General features: G+C 39.4%; 1 protein-coding gene across 1 annotated transcript in view; it reads left to right on the top strand.

Annotated features, from left to right (window-relative positions):
- Positions 1-19,991, top strand: part of Adam2 (ADAM metallopeptidase domain 2) — a 65,954-nt gene that overhangs the window by 21,530 nt on the left and 24,433 nt on the right. Inside the window, exons 9-12 of the mRNA XM_004848391.3 lie at positions 3,221-3,387; positions 4,392-4,473; positions 10,700-10,836; positions 19,201-19,381. Coding sequence (XP_004848448.2) covers positions 3,221-3,387; positions 4,392-4,473; positions 10,700-10,836; positions 19,201-19,381 — 567 coding nt within the window. The remainder of the gene's footprint in view (positions 1-3,220; positions 3,388-4,391; positions 4,474-10,699; positions 10,837-19,200; positions 19,382-19,991) is intronic.

Here is a 19,991-nt window from a genome sequence, read left to right as displayed (position 1 = left end):
GATCTGGCAGTATGTAGAAAGTGGTTTTGTTACAGGGATGGCAGTGTTGGTTCAGCATTGGAAGATCCACCACCAGTAGTCATCATTTTAACAGAGGAAAGGAAAAAGCCATATGATCCTGTCACTAGTTGGAGAAAAAATATTGGACTAAATTCTACAGCTGTTCATGGTAAAAGCTATCAGGAGCCTAGAAGTAGAACAGAACCTTCTCAACAGATTAAAGCCATGTACTCCATACTTCCAGTGAGAACACCTTATATGAATGGAGAAGATACAATGCTTTCTCCTTAAGGTGGGGAACAAGGGCAGATATGCTTACTCTTTATCTGTCCATTAAACGTTGAAACCTAGGCCCATCCAAAATAGTCTAGCAACAAAATGATGCAATTAGGATAGGATTGGCAAGGTAGAAGCAAAATCTTTATATGTAGATGAAATGATCATCTACAGAGAAAATACTAAGAAATCTCCAGGAGCCCCTAGAACATGTATTTGAATTTAGCAGAATTAGAAAACACAAGGTATATAAAAAAAAATTCAGGTCTGTGTATACTTGCTATAAATGAAGAATTGGATATTGAAATTTAAAAGTTATGTAGGAGTACAAAGGACCTAGAAAAGTTAAAAAAAAAAACAGTGTTGGAAGATGTTTAGTACCTAATTTTAAGAATTCTTCTAAAGCTACAGTAATCAAGGCAGTATTGGTGTAAGGAAAGACATATAGATCATTTGAATAAAACAGAGAATCTAGAAATAGAACCACACATATATGGTCCACTGAGTTTTGAAAGATTATTTAACATTAGCATTTTATAGAATATAAACTCAATTCAAGAGCTGAGGAAGAGATAGTGTTTTCAGCAAATGGTACTAGAACACGTGGTACCCGTTTATAAAAAATTAACCTCAACCCTTTATTTTCGTACATGAAAATAACTTGAAGGGATCTATGAACCTAAATAAGAAAGCCTAAAAGTATAAAACTTTAAGAAGAAATTATAAGGGAAAATTTTTATGAATTCAGGGTAGGCAAGAACTACCTAGGATACAGAAAACATGATGTATAAAAGAAAAATTGATAAATGAGATTCCATCAAAATTTAGAATTTTAAATGACATCATTAAAATGAAAGGTAGTCCTTAAATAGACCATATTTACAATGCATATAACCTATGACCAGAATATATAAAGAACTCTTGCAGCTCATTAATAGACAACCCAATTAAAAAGTAAACATAAGTAGATGATAAATAGCCAATATAGCACAAGGAAAGGTGTGCAACTCTAGAATCAGAAAAACACTAATCAGTACAATAACAGGATTGAATTATGCACTCATTAGGGAGATGAAGTTAAAAGTTTTAAAAGCCTTGTCATTACTTTTCTTTTTGTCGGATTTTCCCCCCTTTGTGTTTAATTTGTCACACCCAATGGATTCATTCTGCTGGGTTTCCTAGAGTTGTGATCCTCATTGTTTTTTCCTAGGGTATTGTCTAAAATTTTTTGGAGTGCCGGATTGGTATTCATGAAGTTCCTGAGGTGCTCTTTATCATGAAAGTGTCATATTTCTCCATCAATTTTGAAAGAGAGTTTTACAGAGTACATCAATCTGGGTTGGAGGCTGTTTTCCTTTAGGGCTTGAAATACATCACTCCAAGCTCTTCTTGCCTTGAGGGTTTGCATTGAGAAGTCTGCTGTGATTCTGATGGGTTTTCCTCTGTATGTGATTTGTTTCTTTTCTCTCACTGCTTGTAGAATTTTGTTCTTCTGTTGGATTTCTGGAATCCTAACTATTATATGCCTATGTGTAGATTGTTTTTGATCAGGGCTAGCTGGAGTCCTATATGCCTCACTTATCTGTATGTCAAGTTCTTTTCCCCTCCTTGGGAAGTTTTCTGCCATCACTTCTGTGAACAGTTTTTTTTATGTCATCTGCATTCTCTCCTCTTTCTTCATTGACTCCAATCAGTCTTATGTTATTCTTCTTTGCATTGTCTAGCAGCTGCTGGATTGATTTCTCGTGTTCTCTTACAATTTTAAAGCAATTTTTCTTTTCCTGGTCACTAATTGAAATCTTATCTTCTATATGTGAAATTCTATCCTCACATTGGTTCGTTCTGCTGTGCAGACTTTCAATGGAGTTTTTAATCTCCTGGAAATCTGTTTGCATCTGCTTTATGGATTCCATTTGTTTCCTATGTTGGGATTCCATCATGTTCCTCAGATCCTCTATTTTTTTATCTGTGTCCTCTCTAGATTTATTAATCATGTCTTGCACCATGAGCACAGTCTTTGCTGTTATCTGAGTAATTATTTCTGATTTCATTTTTCCCAGATCCTCTTTTGTTGCCAGTTCAGAGAGTCCAGGTGGTTGAGTATCAGATTGTTCCAACTTGTTTCCCTTTGGGATTGCTGTAGGTGATCCAGAAGTCTGTTTTTGAGGCTTGTTTACATGTCTTCTCATGTCCATGGTGGGAGAGGATGTGCTTCTGGTGCCTGTGTGACTCACCTTCTCTGCCCTAGGAGCTTGGGATGGCCAGGATGACTCTTAATCACAGTCCTTGAAGACTTTTTTTACCTAAAGGCTTGGGCTTCCACATGCAATTCTCCAAATTCAAGCACATTAAGAGCAAGACAAACTTAGGAAACAAATATACAAAGAGAGCCTGCACAAGTCCCAAATCTTTTGAGTTGAGGCAACAATGTCTTGTAGAATCGTTTAATCCCAATCCCTTTCTAGTTCCTGAGTTTTACTGCAAAGTCCAGAAATAAATCAGAATTTAAATAACCATTAGTGGAAGAAGCACTGGGAATCTCCTAACATAGGTATCTAACATCGTGTGTCAAGAGAGGCCCCATCTCTGCAGCCTACAGATTCTTGGCAGTCTATCATCACAGTTGTAGACATAGAGATGGTGGAATGAAAGCCTGGGTTCCTTTTTTTTTTTGGTACCGGGGATCAAACTCGGGTCCTTGTGCTTGTGCAGCAGGCGGTGAAATCTCTGAGCTAAATCCCCGGCCCAAGTGCAAGCATTTTAAAGTGTTGAGTTTTACTTGTATTGTTCATATCATTTACTACCAATTAGTGTAGAGAAAGATCTGGTCCATTCTTACAGTTCAGTTGTTTAATGCATGTCTTCATTGATTTTCACAGATATATTAGCAAATCCATTTAGACCATGCCATTTGAACATGTTTTCTGTTTGTGTCCTGTTTTAGATTTTTAGTTCCTTTAATCTTACAGTAATTCTGGCTTCACTGGAACTTTGGACAGATGAGAACAAAGTTCCAACCACTGGAGATGTTAATGAGTTATTACACCAATTTCAAGACTGGAAAAAATCTTACCTTGTTTTACGTCCGCATGATGTGGCATTTTTACTTATGTAAGCATATTTTGGAATTACTAAGGTTTCCACAAAGAAAACACCAGTTTGATCTGATTTCTGACAATCGATGTGCCTTTAGGTTAAAGCTATTTGCCATTTTTCCTGCTATGCACCACCATGTGAATACTGTTTGCCACAGCACCGTTCATATCTATGGCACAGTTATTGACTTCCCTCACTTTATCTGGTGGTCTGTTGTGAAAACTCGTTTTTTCAGTTTTCGACCACATGCCACATGATTCACCACTTCAGTAAATGTCTCTTGATGTGCATTGAATATCAACAGTAAGCTATTACCTGAACTCCATGAATATAGCCTCCTTCTTTCCTTTGCTGGCCAAAAAGTAGAAAAAAATTACAAAGAAATAGAAACACTATTGTACATTTCAATATAATACAACCATAATGAAGCCACACAGTGGTGAGGCTTTTAGTGGATAAGCTGGCCTTCAATTTAGTAAGCTCTTTGTTTTTCTCTTATCAGTATTTTGAAATATATTATTACATACAACTTACATGTCAAGATTTTAAAGTTTTAGTACTTTTAGTCTTCTGTCTCATCCATGCAGATGCTACACGTCTCCATGGCCCTGGTGGGCTGATTCTAACCAAGCAAGGGGCCTTTGGTTTCTAGAGTACTCTGCCAATTTGTCAGCTGCATTGCCTTAACCTTTTTAGTTTAGGGAATTTTGTTTATCATATTTATTTTGAGGGATTTATTCGTTGTAATTTAAAAAGACAGCATAATATGAATCGTCAATATGGTATAAGAAGCCATATGAATAGGCACTTTGTGTTTGTTTTCTAAATCTGTTTTATTGTTTTCAAACTATGCAGAAACATACAATAGTCACATCCTAAGCTGTGTTTACACTGATGCTAGGTGGACATATTTATGAGTTTTATATCAATGCACAACATTAAAATTTTTCCTATGAAAACTGATATTGGTTGGGCTTACTTTTGCAAAAGTATGATTTTGACCCACTGTAAACTTTCAGTTACAGAGAAGCACCCAGTTACATCGGTGCCGTCTTTCAAGGAATGGTGTGTGACAAGGACTACGGAGGAGGCATTGCCCTGGTACAGTACGGCTCCTTCTGCTTGGCTAAGCTGTGTAGAGGATAGAACGCTGCATAGAAGGCCATAAAATTAAAGATTTCCCTTTTTATTGTTTCTGTGTAGAGTAAATCTGCTTTGTTCTGAGGATTCTTGTCCCTAATGCTGACAAAATGTTTAATATATGAGGAGTCCTCATTGATCATAGTACATATAAAAATTTCACATGAATCCAAGTATCCTTTTTAAGGTGGTGAGCTATTTTAGTATTCTTATGCAATGCTGTCAATTTTCATAGTCTTAGTATTGAATCATGCATGTATTTTAATACAAAGCCTAGATTCTGTGCATTTGCTTAATGGTCTAGCTAAATTACAGAACAGATGGAAACATTTGAAACTATCAATCACCTTAAAAATGCTTCACAGGGCATAGTGAATAACAAGAGCACCAAAGGCCACACTTGACATTATTTACCTTAGTGGAAAATCTTAGTGTACTTGACACTGCTATTTTTCTCCCCACTATTTCATGATTTTATGGCTATTCTGGCAAAGAGAAAACTTGCCTTTTTGTTGCTTTTTGTGTGTTTGTGATATGTCTGCTGCTTTCAGACAGGCGATGTGTGATACTCTTTTTCTAGCAAACAAGAAGTGAGCCCAGGTGAAGATGTGAAGGATGAATCAATCAAATGGAGACTAAAATCTTTAAAATTCATAAATCCTGCTTTGACAAAGCTGGCTTTTATTTAGGGTCAAGTGCTTTACCTGGTCTCCAATGCTGGACCAGGCTCCCGGGCTGCTAAATCATCAGAGCATCTCCTGGGTTCCTGGGCCGAGGCCTTTCCTGACTGATTGGGCACAAGTGGAGCCATCCAGTCCAGAGGAAGGCTGGCTGCCACTGAGGGCCGCCCTGCAGGGACCTGGGAAGTGTGGCTCCTAGGCAGAGGACAGAGGACTCTCTACTGAGGGGAACAACTGGAGAAAAGCTTTTCAGTATTCTTTCCTATTCCCTACATTTTTCTGGGATAATCACTGCATGATCTTCACTGGAAAAATCCACAGCATCAGCCTGTGTCCACGAGAGCGAGATGCTGAAGACAATAGCTGAAGCTCTCCGCCTTCTGATGACCAAACACCCACTATTCTCTCTCCCTGATCCTCCAGGACCGAGGGATGGCACCAGGGATCGTAACCTTCATGCTCTGTTTCTCCCTGAAAGCTTGTACATGAAACCACAGCCCAAGTACTAGACTTTGGTTGAGTAAAAGCAAGTGAGAATAATTAGCATATGGTTTTGTTTTTCAGTATTGAAGATTGAACCCAAGGCCTTGACACTGAGCTTCATCCCCTGGCCTTTATTTATTTTTTTTTTTTAAATTTTATTTTGACACAGGGTCTCAATAAAATGCTACGTTGCCAGGGTGGGCTCAAACTTACACTCTCCTTGCCTCAGCCTTCCAGAGTGCTGTGGTTACAGGATTCTGCCACCAGGCCAGGCAGCATATGATCTTTTTTAAATTCAAAAACATTTCATTGACCATTCAAGGTATATGACATGGTGATTATACATTATATCTATATATTAGGTAGTGTTTCTACAATCAAAATATTCATCACCAAACATAGTCACTATTTATGTATGAGGTGGGGGTGAAGGCACTTAAACTCTACTCCTCCTCTGAAATTCAAGGAAAGAGTACAGTATTGTTTTTATTGCTTGATTCCTCCCAGAATCTCACCAGGCTCCCTTATGCTGTAACTTCTTGAAGAAGGGAAGTAAAGCTGGTTACAAGGAGCTCATAGAAAGTCAAAAAGAGGAGAAAGAATTGGGCATCAACAATGAAATAAAAATAGCAGAATGATAGAGTTGACTCAAAACAATTCACCAGGGCCGGGGATTTAGCTCAGTGGTTCCGCTGCCTGCCTCAAAAGCGCAAGGTCCTGAGTTCGATCCCCAGTACCAAAAAAAAAAAAAATTCACCAATTGCTCCATGATAATTAATTTAAAGTTATTTTTTCCTTCAAAGAATTACAGTCTTGCCTTTTTTATAGGAAAAAAGCTCATATTTCTGACCATCACTTTATAGTAAATCATCAGAAATAGTAGCATAAGCCTTACTCATTTGTACTCTTCAGGGCTATGTTAACTATTGTTCCATTTCGAAATCCACTTTTCAATTTCAAAAGAAACTCTGGGAATTTTATGGCTTCTAGATTGGATTTACAGATCAGTTTTAGGGAGACTGACATCTTCATAATATTTGTCTTCTTTTCCATCAGATCAACAAACTCACTGTGGGATATTCAGATCATCTATTGCTTCATACCAATCAGTAGAACTACTCAAAACTGATAGCTATTTTTCAAGAAATAAAATAATAAATACCCATGGTGCCATTTTTGTGAAGTCAAAGTGCAGGTAAAGATCAGGAAAAACCCTGGTCAGTCCAAAACACTGATTTTTATTAGTAGGCAGATTGGTGTAAAGGGGAACTATGTGCAAGGACATACAGTTGTGCAGTTTGTATGGATACTAATGCAGGCAAGGCTTGTAAAGGAAAAGACAAAGCATTCTCAAATTAGGAACAAAGTAGAGAAAATATAGGATTGTAATTAGGACCTTGTCCTTCTAGTTAAGAAGGTTTCAGTGGTGCAAATGGAATTTGGGTGTGAGGTACTCTGAGCACAGCTAGTATATTATCTCATTCTGAGCCCCACAGCCTCACAGGCCATTTCTCTGGTGTCTGTTGTGGACATTAGTGAGAAGGTCATGCTAACCTTCATGTTACCGAGGTGCTTATGAGGACTTCTGTGAGTCATGTACGCTTCAGTGAGACTTGATTCTTAAAATGAGCCAATGGCTAGGTTAACACCTGTGCTGCTTATAGCCTGCTTTGGGCATAATCAATAAGGTGGTCCTTCACACCTTTATGTGTGTGTATAAAACACACACAAATGTGCCCCCTAGTGGTAAATACAAAGAATAGTAGCACCATAGAAATAACAATATCTAGTCAAGGTTTTGAAGCTGAGGCATAGATTCAAGAAAATTATACAGACTTGATAAAGCTTTTGTTAACTTGTTATGAGGGCTGACAGATAGAGGATAACCAATTAAATATGAATTCCAGAAAAAGGAATTTGTTTTAGTATGAGTGCCCCATATGATATTTGCTGTATCTAACTCCTTTGTGGAAAAAAAAATATGAAAGATTTGAAAATAAGCAGAAGAGATTACTGAGTGTGCTCTCTGAGCTGTTCTGGACTTGCCTGTCACTGGAGTTACAGATTATTGAGTTCAAGTTGTAGATTTTTTTTATCTGGTAGAGAGGCAAATGGTGTTTGTCTGGTGGACCAATTAACCCCATAGGTTATGAATATTGTTCCCTAAGACATTGATCACTTGTGTATCTCACCCTGCAACTCTATCTTAATATTTCCTTATTAATATGTGCCCACCTTCTCAAATGCTCTTTCAAGTGCTATTAACATCTTACCAATTCCCTCATTAATTAAGGAGTTGAGTAAACTGATGTGTTTTATGTGTTTTTGATGAGGGGAAAAATAGGCACATTAAGGTTCCTAAAATTAGAGATTAGAAGTCTCTTCAAAGTTTACATAGCAGGCTTATTGCTTGAACGTAAGCCTGTGTTAGGCAGCAAAAGAAGTTTTACCAAGTTCCTACTGCTTCACCAATTTCTCACTCTGGCAATGGGTAAATCAGAAGCCTTACTAAATACTATCTGCAATTATTGTTACTTAAAAACTATTTTCCTAGGCAGATAATGTTTAACAAAAGAAATGTTCTGCTTTGTTGATGTTTCTTGGCCCGAAACATTATTTAAAAGCCTGTGTGTGACACTGAAGTTGAATCCTCCACTTGAAGGCCTGGGAACCACTCAGGAGATTAGTAAAGGATGCTTTGAGGGTGTCTGGGTGGGTCCTGGAGGGGTGGCCTTGGGTTCTGTGTCTGTTCCCTGCTCTGCTTCCGGTCACCATGAGCAAAGCAGTTTTGCTGCGCCACACCCTTTGGTCTCAGAGCTGGCCAACTATAGGTGAGTCCTCTAAAACAGAGACTCAAAGGAACCTCTTCTCCTCTAAGTTTCAGGTGTCAGGTATTTTGTCCCAGAAATGGGAGGTCTGACTAACATAAAATACTGAATATAGTTTTGCTTTTTTTTTCTCACTTTGTTTTCAGAACTGAAGTGAGAATAACGAAGTCCTATAGGAAATTCTCACACTTCAGTCTCTGAGATTTTTCATATTAGTCCGCCATGGACTGAACTGTGTCCTAACCCTGACGGGACTCCACTGGGAGACGCAGCCAGTAAGAAGGAAGTTGAGGTTCAATGAGGACCAGGGTAGGGCTCTTACCTGTAGGACTCGGGTCCATCACAGAGAAGACACAGAAGAAGACAGCCTGGCACAAGCACAAAGAGGGACCTCGTCACAAAGCAGCCTTGCTGGCTCCTTGATCTTGGGCTTCTGGAAATGTGAAATTCTCCAAAACTGCAAGAAAACAAATTTCTGCACTGGAAGCCACGCCGTCTTTGGTATGATGTCATGGCAGGCCAAGCTGGATAACAGACGATCATCAATTGTCGCAAAGAGAATGTAGAAGAACGTCATCTCAAATACACAACCCTGTCTTGGGCCCTGCCAAACTGTGAAAATCTGTGTGCCCTAGGAGGAGGACACGAATGAAGGAGGGACTGTGCATGAAAGAGAAAAACTCCTGCTTCTATACAAATGCCTACAGTGACTTTGGGGGAATGTTATTTCCACCTCATTAAACTGCAAAAGATAACAACAACAACAACAACAACAACAACAAAACCTGCAGACAGTGAGAGAAATTTAAAGATAAATAGATGAGTTGCCAGGCCTTTTCCACAATATCTTGGAAATAAGATCATTTAAAATAACCCTGTCAGGATTATACTACTATTTATACTCTTGAAATTTAAGAGGCTCTTTCATTTTCTTCCCCATGCAATTATTCTTTTTTTCTTCTTCCATTTTTTTCTTCTCAGACCCCCCACCCCCATGAAAGCAAATGGTGCATTCAGAGGTGGAGAACTGATAAGCAACTTATCAATGTGTGAGCAAGGTGTCAGGACTTCACTGTTACCCGGCCCTGGACTTGCAGGGGCGGTCAAAGCCTTTTTGTCAGGGTCACTAGAAGGCAGACCGCCAATCTAGGGTTTGAGGAGCCATAACCACCCTGGCAATGATGCTAATAAATACCTGATTCTCACACACTGTTGCCTTCCCATGTGGCCAGGCTCCATGAAGGTAAACCAAAGGATGAAGTGACCCTTGCATAAAATCCATTTCTGTTATCCTCTTGGAAAGTGGCAGAGTGCAGGGCAGACAATGATGAGAAGTTGCTTGACAGAGACAAAGATAAGGAACCAAAATTCATGCCTAGAAACACATCTTGAACTATGCTCATCCAAATGTTATTAGGTGTATACCAAGGCGTTGGTGACTTGTAAATTTTCATCAAAATTCATATGTTTTAGTAGAGTGGAAACATGCTACCATAAGCATCTTGCTTTTACAAAAAGAAAAACAAAGTATTATTCAATTTTGAAAATAAAGTTTAAACAACCATTAGATTTAGCATATTGTTGGTCATTATTACCATAATGTAAGTTATTTCAGAGAGTGATTTAATGAGTTAAAAAAACCATTTATAGAGCATATCTGTAAAATGTCATCTCTGAAGAATGAAATCAGAAGTGAACACAGCCTGTTTGTAACATGACACATGTGTGTCTCACTATTTGTCTTTAAAGGTTTCCTTCTGTGCGTGCAAACACAATGGCTACAACACTCTGGTTGTATACATTCAGCAAGGGGAAGACATTTTCATTGGTCTAATACAGCAAAATGAGTCATCCATCTCCATTTGCGTACAATTGCAGATTTCATTGTACATTTTTGCATATTTGTAATGACACTCGTATTAAGTCAGGCCACTATGGATGGCATTTCTGTGGATAACACATCAGCTGCCTCTGTTCCATTTTATTATGTGACAGTGTTTAATAATTGCATTATTCTGCCAACAGATGAAATGTAAGTACATGCATACGTGTTCAATTGCGGTTTGTCTGGGCACGCACCAGGCTGGTGATGTCAGTGGTAGAGCACTTGACTAGTATGTATGAGCCCCTGGGTTCCAAGCCTAGCACTGCAAAAACAAAAACAAAATGAACAAACAGTTGTGGTTTGTTTTTCAGCACCCCAAAAGCATGAATCTGGACTCATTTGCAGTTATTTTAGTTCAGTTACTGAGCCTCAGCATGGGAATTACTTATGATGACGTTAACCGATGCCACTGCCCAGGAGCTGTCTGCGTCATGAACCCAGAAGCGATGTAAGAGGCTTAGCTTTTATACCTAATATATTGCCTGCATTAAGGTAACTTGGCGTATTAAGTTTAAGGAAATTTAAGCTGTTTGGACAAGTATCAGCTATGATCGATGACCTCAGACCAAAGTATGTGTTCCAGTGCCATGTCCCATGCCTCGGTATGCTGCTGTTTCTCAGAATCCAATGTCACACTTCTTTCCATGTACCAACTACCTGCACTTGCCACAGCAAGTGAACTTAGGGTGATTCTCATGCCTCCGCCTCCCTAGTGCTGGGATTACCGATGTGTGTCACCATGCCTGGCTTTTTCTTTACTGAGTCGTAAAGCCCTGGTCAGAGCTGAGTTCTGTTAGCTGAGTACTAGTCCCAGGCACAAGGAAGGAACTTTCAAGTGTCTGGAGTAGAGTCACCACTGCATACGCTGTCTTTCCTGTTCCATTTTCTATGAAGGAACTGCCATCACAGAAAAAGAGTCAAGTCAGGGTCTGTAAGGGGAGTGTCTAATAAGTCTTTTCTGGATGGGTATGTGTGGAGAATTACCTGTTTGCAGTCATGTCTTTCAGCCTCAACTTCCTCCTGTTCTGTTAGAAAGGTGGCAGGGCTTAAGGAGGAACATATCTTTATTTGAATGGCTAGTCCTTCTAGAAGTAGAGCCTGGTATTTAAGAAGTTAGTTGTCTGATAGCCATAGGCTCCCTTTGGAGGAAAGAAGTCCTGCCACATTGTGAGGCATATATACAGTGAAATGTTTGCCTAAAGTCGGCTTGGGTGCCTCTGGCACTAAGAGAGCTACTGCACCTATAGCTCTAAGGCATGCAGGATATCTCTTTGCTACAATGTGTAATTTATGACTTAGATAACCTATAGGCTGTTGAGCGGGTCCCCAATCCTGTGTAAGCACTCCCAAAGCCATGCCCTGCCTTTCATCAACATACAAACTGAATCGGTGTCCTGTCAGCAAGCTTAGTCCTAGGGCATTTAGAAGTGCTTGTTTGAGCTTCTGGAATGCAACCTGGGAATCAGATTCCCAGGTTAAAATATGGGTATCTGTCTTTTGGGCTTCCTTTATGAGCTGGTAGAGGGGTCACACAATTTCACCATATCCCGCTATCCAAAGGGGACAAAAGCCTGTCATTCCTAGGAATCCCCTTAGCTGTTTTAGTCTTGGGCTGTGGGAAGGAAAGAATTGGTTTAATTCTTTCCTCTCCCAGTGTGTGAGTTCCCTTAAATATAATAAGGCCTAAATATTTTACCTCAAGTGTGCAAAGTTGTGCCTTAGATCTAGAAAGCTTATGACCTCCGTCCCCTAGAAAATTTAGCAGAGCATGGGTGTGTTGGCTTGAAAGTTCTTCTGAGGGGTCACATAACAGTATATCATCTACATATTGTAAGACTGTGACCTGGGAACATTCAAAACATGTCAAGTCGTTGCAAAGCACTTGCCCAAAGAGATGAGGACTGTCTGAATCCTTGAGGAATCCACATCAGCTGAGAGGCCTGGTCATGAGCATTTTCAACAGCAAAAAGAAACTGGGAATCTGTATGTAAAGGAATACAAAAGATGGCATCTTTTAAATCCAACACTGAGAACCAACTGGCATCTTGTGGGGTCTGAGAGAGGAGAGAGTATGAGTTAGGTGCCATCAGATGGATTTGCACTACTGCTTCATTTATTAACCTAAGGTCCTGCACCAACTTCCACTCTCCACTGGGTCTTTGAGCTCCCAAGACTGGAGTGTTGCATGAGCTATTACAGAAGTTAAGTAAACCGTGTGCTCTTAAGGTGTCATTTATAGGCAATAATCCTTTTTGTACTTCAGACCTTAGAGGATATTGTCTCTGGTGAGGAAACATAGTAGGATTTTTGAGATGTGTTTGTACTGGAGTAGCCTTTATTGCTCTCCCTGTCTTGCCTTCAGTTGCCCATACTTCAGGGTTTATTTCTGTCTCTACAAGAGGAAGACAGTGTTCTTGACCTGGGTGCATATATATTATAGAATTTAAATAAGGTAAAATATCTCTCCGAAGGAGGGGAACTGGACTTTCAGGCGAAATTAAAAAGGAATGGGTGGGCTGGGGATTTAGCTCAGTGGTTTCGCTCCCTGCTGTGCAAGCGCAAGGACCTGAGTTGGATCCCTGGAACCAATAAATAAATAAATAAATAAATAAATAGATAGATAGATAGACAGATAGATAGATAGGAATGGGTGAAGAGAAACCTGTCCCAGTTACAGCCTAAGGGTTGTGAGAAATAGTGAATTAGCTCCTCTCCTGCCACTCCTCTCACTGATGTATGGTGGCTGGAAGGAAGGCCAAGGTTAAAGAGAAGGACCTAGAGACATATGCCAGTGTCCAGCAATAGGCCTTTTTTCTTTTCCCTCTGTAATCATGATTACCCAGGTCTCCTCTGTGGAGATGACAGTCCAGCCAGAGGGAGAAGATAGAGTGCCCCAGGCCCCTTCAGTCTTGCTGGACCAGCTGGTAGGATGGGTCTGAGCTCTGGGGCCTTTGCCTCAGAGAGCAATCTGATCTCCAGTGATCACCTTTCCAAGCAGGGCTTGATCTAAAGGGGTTTCTCATTGCAGTCCTTCCTAAAGTGGCCTGGCTTTCAGCAGTGGTAGCAGATGGTCTTGGCTGTCGAGCTCTTCTCAGAGCCCCGAGAATCAGACTTAGAGTCTATTTCTCTAAGAGCTGTTCCTAAGGCTGTTCCCTTCTCTAAATTGTTCTGTTTCCTCTCCTTGGCCTCCTCCTGCTCTCTGTTATAAAATGCTGTGTAGACAATCCTCACTGGAATCTCAAGTGAGCTATCTGGGCCAGAAACCATCTTTTGTAACTTTTTTCTAATACCTGGGGCTGACTGAATAATAAACTTATCCTTAAGAACAATCTATCCTACCAAGTCAGGAGCTAGGGCTGTATGTTTTACTAATGCCTCTTGTAAGCCATCTAAGAAGGCAAAGGGGTCTTCTTTCTCCTCCTGTTGAATAGTTGGTAAGATAACTGAAGGGTTTAGTTTTAGTCCTTCTTAGACCCTCAAGAATACAAAACTGTAGATGTTTCTATACCAATCTCCTACATGGTAGCCAGTAGGGGTCCTGTGTAGGGCTGCTTGGGTTCTGATAGGAATCGGCAGTTCCCCTGGCTCTCTTTGTCCCGTCCCTCTACATTTAATATGATGGTATTCATCACCAACTCTAATGGCAGCTTGTATTGCTGCTTGTACCTCTGATTTAAAAGTAACATTACATCCTTCCAGTCTAACTCAAAGGTCTGGGTAAGTCCCCTACAGACATCAATGTACTTAACAGGGTCATCTGAAAACTTTCCTAGGTTTTGTTTGATCTGTTTGAGGTCACTGAGAGAAAAGAACACGTGGACAGAATCATGTCTGTGGGCACTATTTACTTCTTGTAAGGGATATTTTCCTAGAGGAGCTTGAAAAAAATTAGCTAAGGATGGATATAGCCCTACAGAGGGTTTAATTGTAGCTGGTCTAAAAACTTCACCCCTAAACCCTAGAGGATAGCGAGGAATTGCAGGCTCCAAAGAACAAATAGGGAGGACTTTTGCCTTAGCAATAGTGGGTGGGGTTTCAATAAGGGTTGCCTTAGAAACCTCATCCTCAGATTCAGTAGGTGGGGTTTTGACTAAGGCAGCCTTGGAAATTTCACCCTGAGGTTCCAAAAGACAAGGGCAGGAAACCTCAGTGATAGGGGCCAGAGGAGCTTGACTTTCCTCAGCCTCACATTTACATTTTGAAGACAGATAGGGATTCTTTCTTTTTTTCTCTCTCTTTTTATACAGTATGATTCTAGTTGTGAAATAGCATTATAATCTATACTTCCTTCTGTATTCCATCTTGGCCCTATGGGATAAGTAGGCCATGCACAGGTGCAGAGAAATATTAAACCACTCTTTTTCAGTATGTGAGTGTTGAACATCTTCAAATTTTTAAGAATACATTCCAAAGGAGTAAATGGTTCAGATATGGAGTTCCTCATCTGAAACAAGAGAGGAACAAAAATGGCATCCCATAAGTCCTTGCTTGATTCCTATGCCCCTAGGGCATCTCCAGGGTGTACCCCAAGGTTTACTTCACTCCAGGGCAGGTAGCTATCATCTGGAGAGAGACCCAGAAAATAAATCCGGACTGGACTATCTACCCTTTACTAGCACTGTGATTTTATCTTCCTCAGGGAACTTGTATCCTTGCTCCAGTAGGTAACTCCCAAAACACAAGCCACAATTGAGTTTAGCCACAACAATCATGTTTAGAAAAGGAAGTATTGCTAGCAAACCAAGAGATTTAAACTACTGCTTTCAGGTTCCTTGAAAGACAAGAAAATAGGTCAATACTCAAATTAGGGCACTTTTTCCTGCCAAAGAGATCATCTCTAGAGATAGTAGGTCAGAGATTCTTTCCCGGGCTCTAGGGTGGAGAAATCACTGGCATTTACCTAGAAAATCTTTGTTAGCAACAAGACAAGTCTACCTTTTTTAAGGTCCTGTTGGGGCTGGTGGGCTGAACGGGGGGGTCCGATCAGAACAAAGTCTGTCATGTCCCAGCACTAAATGGCAGACTTTGTGTCCTCAGATGCCCAGGCTTTGACACATCAGTCAGTGGCCCCTGCTGGTTCATCTTAAATTTATTAAACATTCGAAACTCACAGAATACACTCATGTTTATTTCCTAGCAGTCATAATCCACACATTAGTAAAGGCACCCTTATCAACTTCCTACGCACACATGAAGGAAGAAAAAGGCTAATCAAAATCCTTTGTTATTCCAGTTAGCATGTAAAAACACGTATGGAAGTTGCTAACTGATTGCTATTTTCCTTAGTGTAAGACAAAACAGTTGCTGTAAGCTGTCTCAGTATGAACCCTCAAAAAGAGAGGAGGTGTCACCATAAGGTTGTTACTTTTAAGGTTAACTCCCAACAAGTTGGAGAAAAGTTTAAGGGGAGTTTTAACTCACTAGCAGAGACAAAAAATTTAATTAAAGTTCAAGCCATTTAAATATCCAAAAAGTCATCATATAACACTATACAAGTACGCAGTCAAGGTTCCAAAGTCCACAGGCTATCTGCAAAGGTATTTTTCTTCCCTGCACACATAAATGATGAAGACCATGCCTAGGGAGGAGAGAAGGTTTGGGTACATTTTAATCTATCAAAGATTTGCTTTTTACATCTGACATGGGGTCCTATCTTTCTAGTAGTAGAGAAAGCAGGCCAAACCTGTAGCTCAACTCTTATGAAAGGGTTCTGATGGCATTGTTTCCAATCATCTGAGACAGAGGATATCTGATGATCACTGACAGAGTTCTCCTTTCAGCTCACTGAGAAGCCCAGATAGGGACGAGATATGAAGATTTTCTGCTGATTACCCAGACCTTTGGGTATCCACCAGAGAGTAGCCCTGGCCATGACCCCTCAGTTGTTACCTCAGTTTCTGCTAGTTCCACACAATCAGTCTCCAAAAGGAACCCAGTTGCCTATCTGGTCAACATTCCACCCTCCATTGGCTTCAATGGGAGTGAGGATTCACCAGAAACAAACTGGAGAAAACTGTCCTCTCTTTGAGAGTGGCAGCTGCCCTAAAGGCACTTACTAGCTGGCAGAGTAACCAGTTTGACATTTCTATAAGGGACAGATAAAAGTCTGAACTGTATTTGAGACGATTTCATAAGAGACCCATTTTACAACATTTTTAAGCAACTAACTCCAAATGCAACATATACAAAAAAAGGATAAAACATAATTTTAACAAAGGACAATGTATAAGAGAAACAAGAAATATGCAAACATTTTAAAATACACAACTTAAAATTAAGACACTTTTGAAACAAAAGCTGAAACAAGGGCCAGAATTTATGAAAAGAAAACCAGAATCTATGAAACAAATGCTCAGAGCCTATGAAACAAAAGTTACAATCTATGAAGCAAAAAGACCAAAGTTAGAACCTATGAAAGAAAACTCTTACCTCCATCCAGTAATCTCAGTGGGACCTCCAAAATGATATAGGGAAAGAGATGTAACTCCCAAATCTGCTAGGTATCCCAAATGCGAGTTCCTGTTGTCTAAGATTGAAGAATGAATTCTAAGAACAACAGAGGTTAAAAGTAGGAAAAATTTATTGAGAAAAAGAAAGCTTCTGTCTAAGAGAGAGAGAGAGAGAAGGAGGACCAGAAAGTGGGTTGTCTGGGACCTGTTTCCTAGGGGGTTTTATGAAGCAAAGCCACAAGGTGAGGCAGGTTCAAGGTGGGACAAAGCTATAAGACCCAATGGAAAATTATAAGGTGGGCATGAGGTGGGAAAAAACCATGACCAACCAATAAGATTACAAGTGCAGTCACCCAGGTAATATTGATTAAATGGGGATCAAATGCGAAAACAAGTCACATGCAAGGAATTTTCCATTTAGAATATCAATCATTTCTGTCTATCTCTATGGGAAGTAGTACCTCTTTTCCTTTTTTTATAATGCTAACCAGTGAATGTGCCTTAATTGTTTTCCATGTTGACTCCTCGGTGTATTCTCTGCTTGTGGGTGGGCACCTGGAGAGTGGCCTTGTCTAAGTGCCTACAAAATAATCTAATTAACTTACCTATCTACAATACAAGGACGTCATGTGTTTAACTAAAGAGGCTGTAAGCCAAGCCTGGTAATCAGAAAGTATTTAAACAAAGTTAATATTAAGGATAATTAAAAAATCATAATTTTAAAAACCAAAGAAATTATTTACAATAGATGGTTTCAATCATACACTCATTCATTGTTTTAAAAAAAATAGTTAATGAGCTCTCACTGTGCTAGTAAACTAAACAACTGGAAAGGCTCTTTCCCTGGAGCCAAAACAAAACAAAACAAAAACCTAGGAGGAAAAAGCAATTGAAAACTAAGTAAATTAGTAACATTCCAATTGCTGATAAGTATTCTAAAGAAAAAAGAAATATCCCTAAAGAGGAGTAAGAAGGTGGTATTTTAAATGTGTGCTTGAAAATATCATCTTATTTGTGTAAATTTTGAATAGAGATCTGAAAAAGAAGCAGGAGCTATGAATATGTTTTTAGAAAAGATTTCCAGGCAGAGAATGTAGTTAAATATTTGGCAGAGGGGACAGCAAAGAGGCCACCTAACTGGGCAGGGTGAGTTGAAGTAGAAGAGGAAAATGATCTCAGAGAAGGCTCTAGTGAACAGATCACACAGATTTTACTCTGAATGATTGGGAAACCATAGCTGGGTATAAATAGAAAAGTAACCTGTGATTATCAGTGTTTGGAGGAACATTCTTGATTGCATTTTGAGAAGAGAAATGGGAAGGATAAGAATTGAAATACATGGGCATTTAGGAGCTACTGCATTAACCTGTATTGTGAGATCAGGGAGGTCGGGAAGAGTGGGTGGTACAGAGAAGGTGTCTAGGATAAGCTCAGGAGATGGAGCAATAGTACTTCATGACAGATAGGGCTTTGGTGAGAAATAGAAGAGAACCTCAAGATTTTGTCCTGGTCAACTAGCCAGTTGGAATTTCCCTTTATTCACTTTGGAAATACTAACAGTATGTAATGCAGGTGGGCAGAGTTTCTAGTGTTTTACATGTCATACAGTCTCACAGTCCTGTGACACCAATGGTCCCTTTATCATCATACTGCAAAGAGGAGACTGAAATATAATATTATATATTTATATAATTTAAATTATATATATTTAATTTAAATACCTTCGCCAAGGACATACAACCTAGAAGCGGCAGAGCTAGATTTTAACTTGTGTTGTTTGACTGACTGCAGATTACATATTCTAAAACACAGTTATCCTTTGGGACGGTCAGGTTCTGGGCAATAGACATCAAGAGTTTAGACATTTTAAATTTATGTTGCCTTTGAGATGGAGTAAAGAAGAAACATGGACTAAAAAGTCAAGTATTGAATTCTGGAGTTTTGGTGTTTTGAGTTAGAGGAACAAATATAGTTGAGCTGGCAAGTATGTTCTTTTACAACTATGAAATTGGATAAAATTACATATGACCAAGTATACTAGAATACAGAGACATTTTAACATTTGAAAGTCATAAGAGGGAAAAGAAACAAAGAAAAATGGAACAATTGGTAAGGTTGAAGCAGTGTTGTAAGTGTAACGTAAGAGCCAATAAAATTTTATCGATCTGTTCCTAAAAGAATTTAAAAAATTAACATTGAGTTCTTGCACAACTGGCCTCCCTTGCACAGACAGTGAGAGATTTTGACATTATCAAAACTGAGAAATAGATCTGTTGTAGAATGCTAATTAAATACCTTCATTCTAAAGGAAGGGATTTTGTGGAAACTCTTACGCAAAAACTTGAAGTTTGATGTATTTTTAGTCATTCCGGTGGCGTGAAGATCTTTAGTGACTGCAGCATGAACGATTTTGCACGTTTCACGTCCAAGCCAATGTCTCAGTGTCTTCAGAATCAGCCACGCTTGCAGACGGCTTACCAGGGGACTACTTGCGGCAACAAGATAGTGGAGGCGGGGGAGACCTGTGACTGCGGAACAGAGGAGGTCAGTGCCACCTTGGAAAGACTGTAGCAGATCTGCATCACAATTCTTAAGTACTCTTTCTAGTGGTGCACTGTCATTCCTTCATTTATTACACTTATCTTTCTACAATGGCCTTCAGAAAGGTGCAGAGGGAAGTGAACAATATTCACAAGTTAACTTACGTGTTGCTATGTGGATTCATTGATATGCAGGTTTTTTTATTGTCGTTCTATTGAGGCATAACAATAAAGGTATCATTGCTTTAGCAGGGTAACAAAAATGGTACATATTTATGGTGTAGGACTTGATTATTTATGTATACATTGTAAAATATTTACCGCAAGCTAATTAACATAACAGTAATTTCACAGTTAATGCACTTTTTAAAAATAAATTTATTTTAAAACTTTTATTAATATATACTTGCAGTATGGTTATATTCATTGTGGAGAGTTGGTACATCTACATAATATATCTTAATTCTTTTTACATCCCCTTCTCCCTCTCTCCTTAACCCCTTGTCCATTCCTCCCTCTTCCTTTCTCTCTCTCTCTCTCTCCTCTCTCTTCTCTCTCTTTCTTTTGTTCTTCTGGTGGGAACAATTAGGATGTATCCGTTTAGCAAATTTCAA

This window comes from Heterocephalus glaber, unplaced genomic scaffold (genome assembly GCF_053883595.1).
Source record: "Heterocephalus glaber isolate CG9 unplaced genomic scaffold, H.glaber_assembly_v1.0 deba00001460, whole genome shotgun sequence".
Lineage (NCBI taxonomy): Eukaryota > Metazoa > Chordata > Mammalia > Rodentia > Bathyergidae > Heterocephalus > Heterocephalus glaber.
Note: the sequence above shows the minus strand (reverse complement) of the source record. Positions and strands in the feature narration are given on the sequence as shown.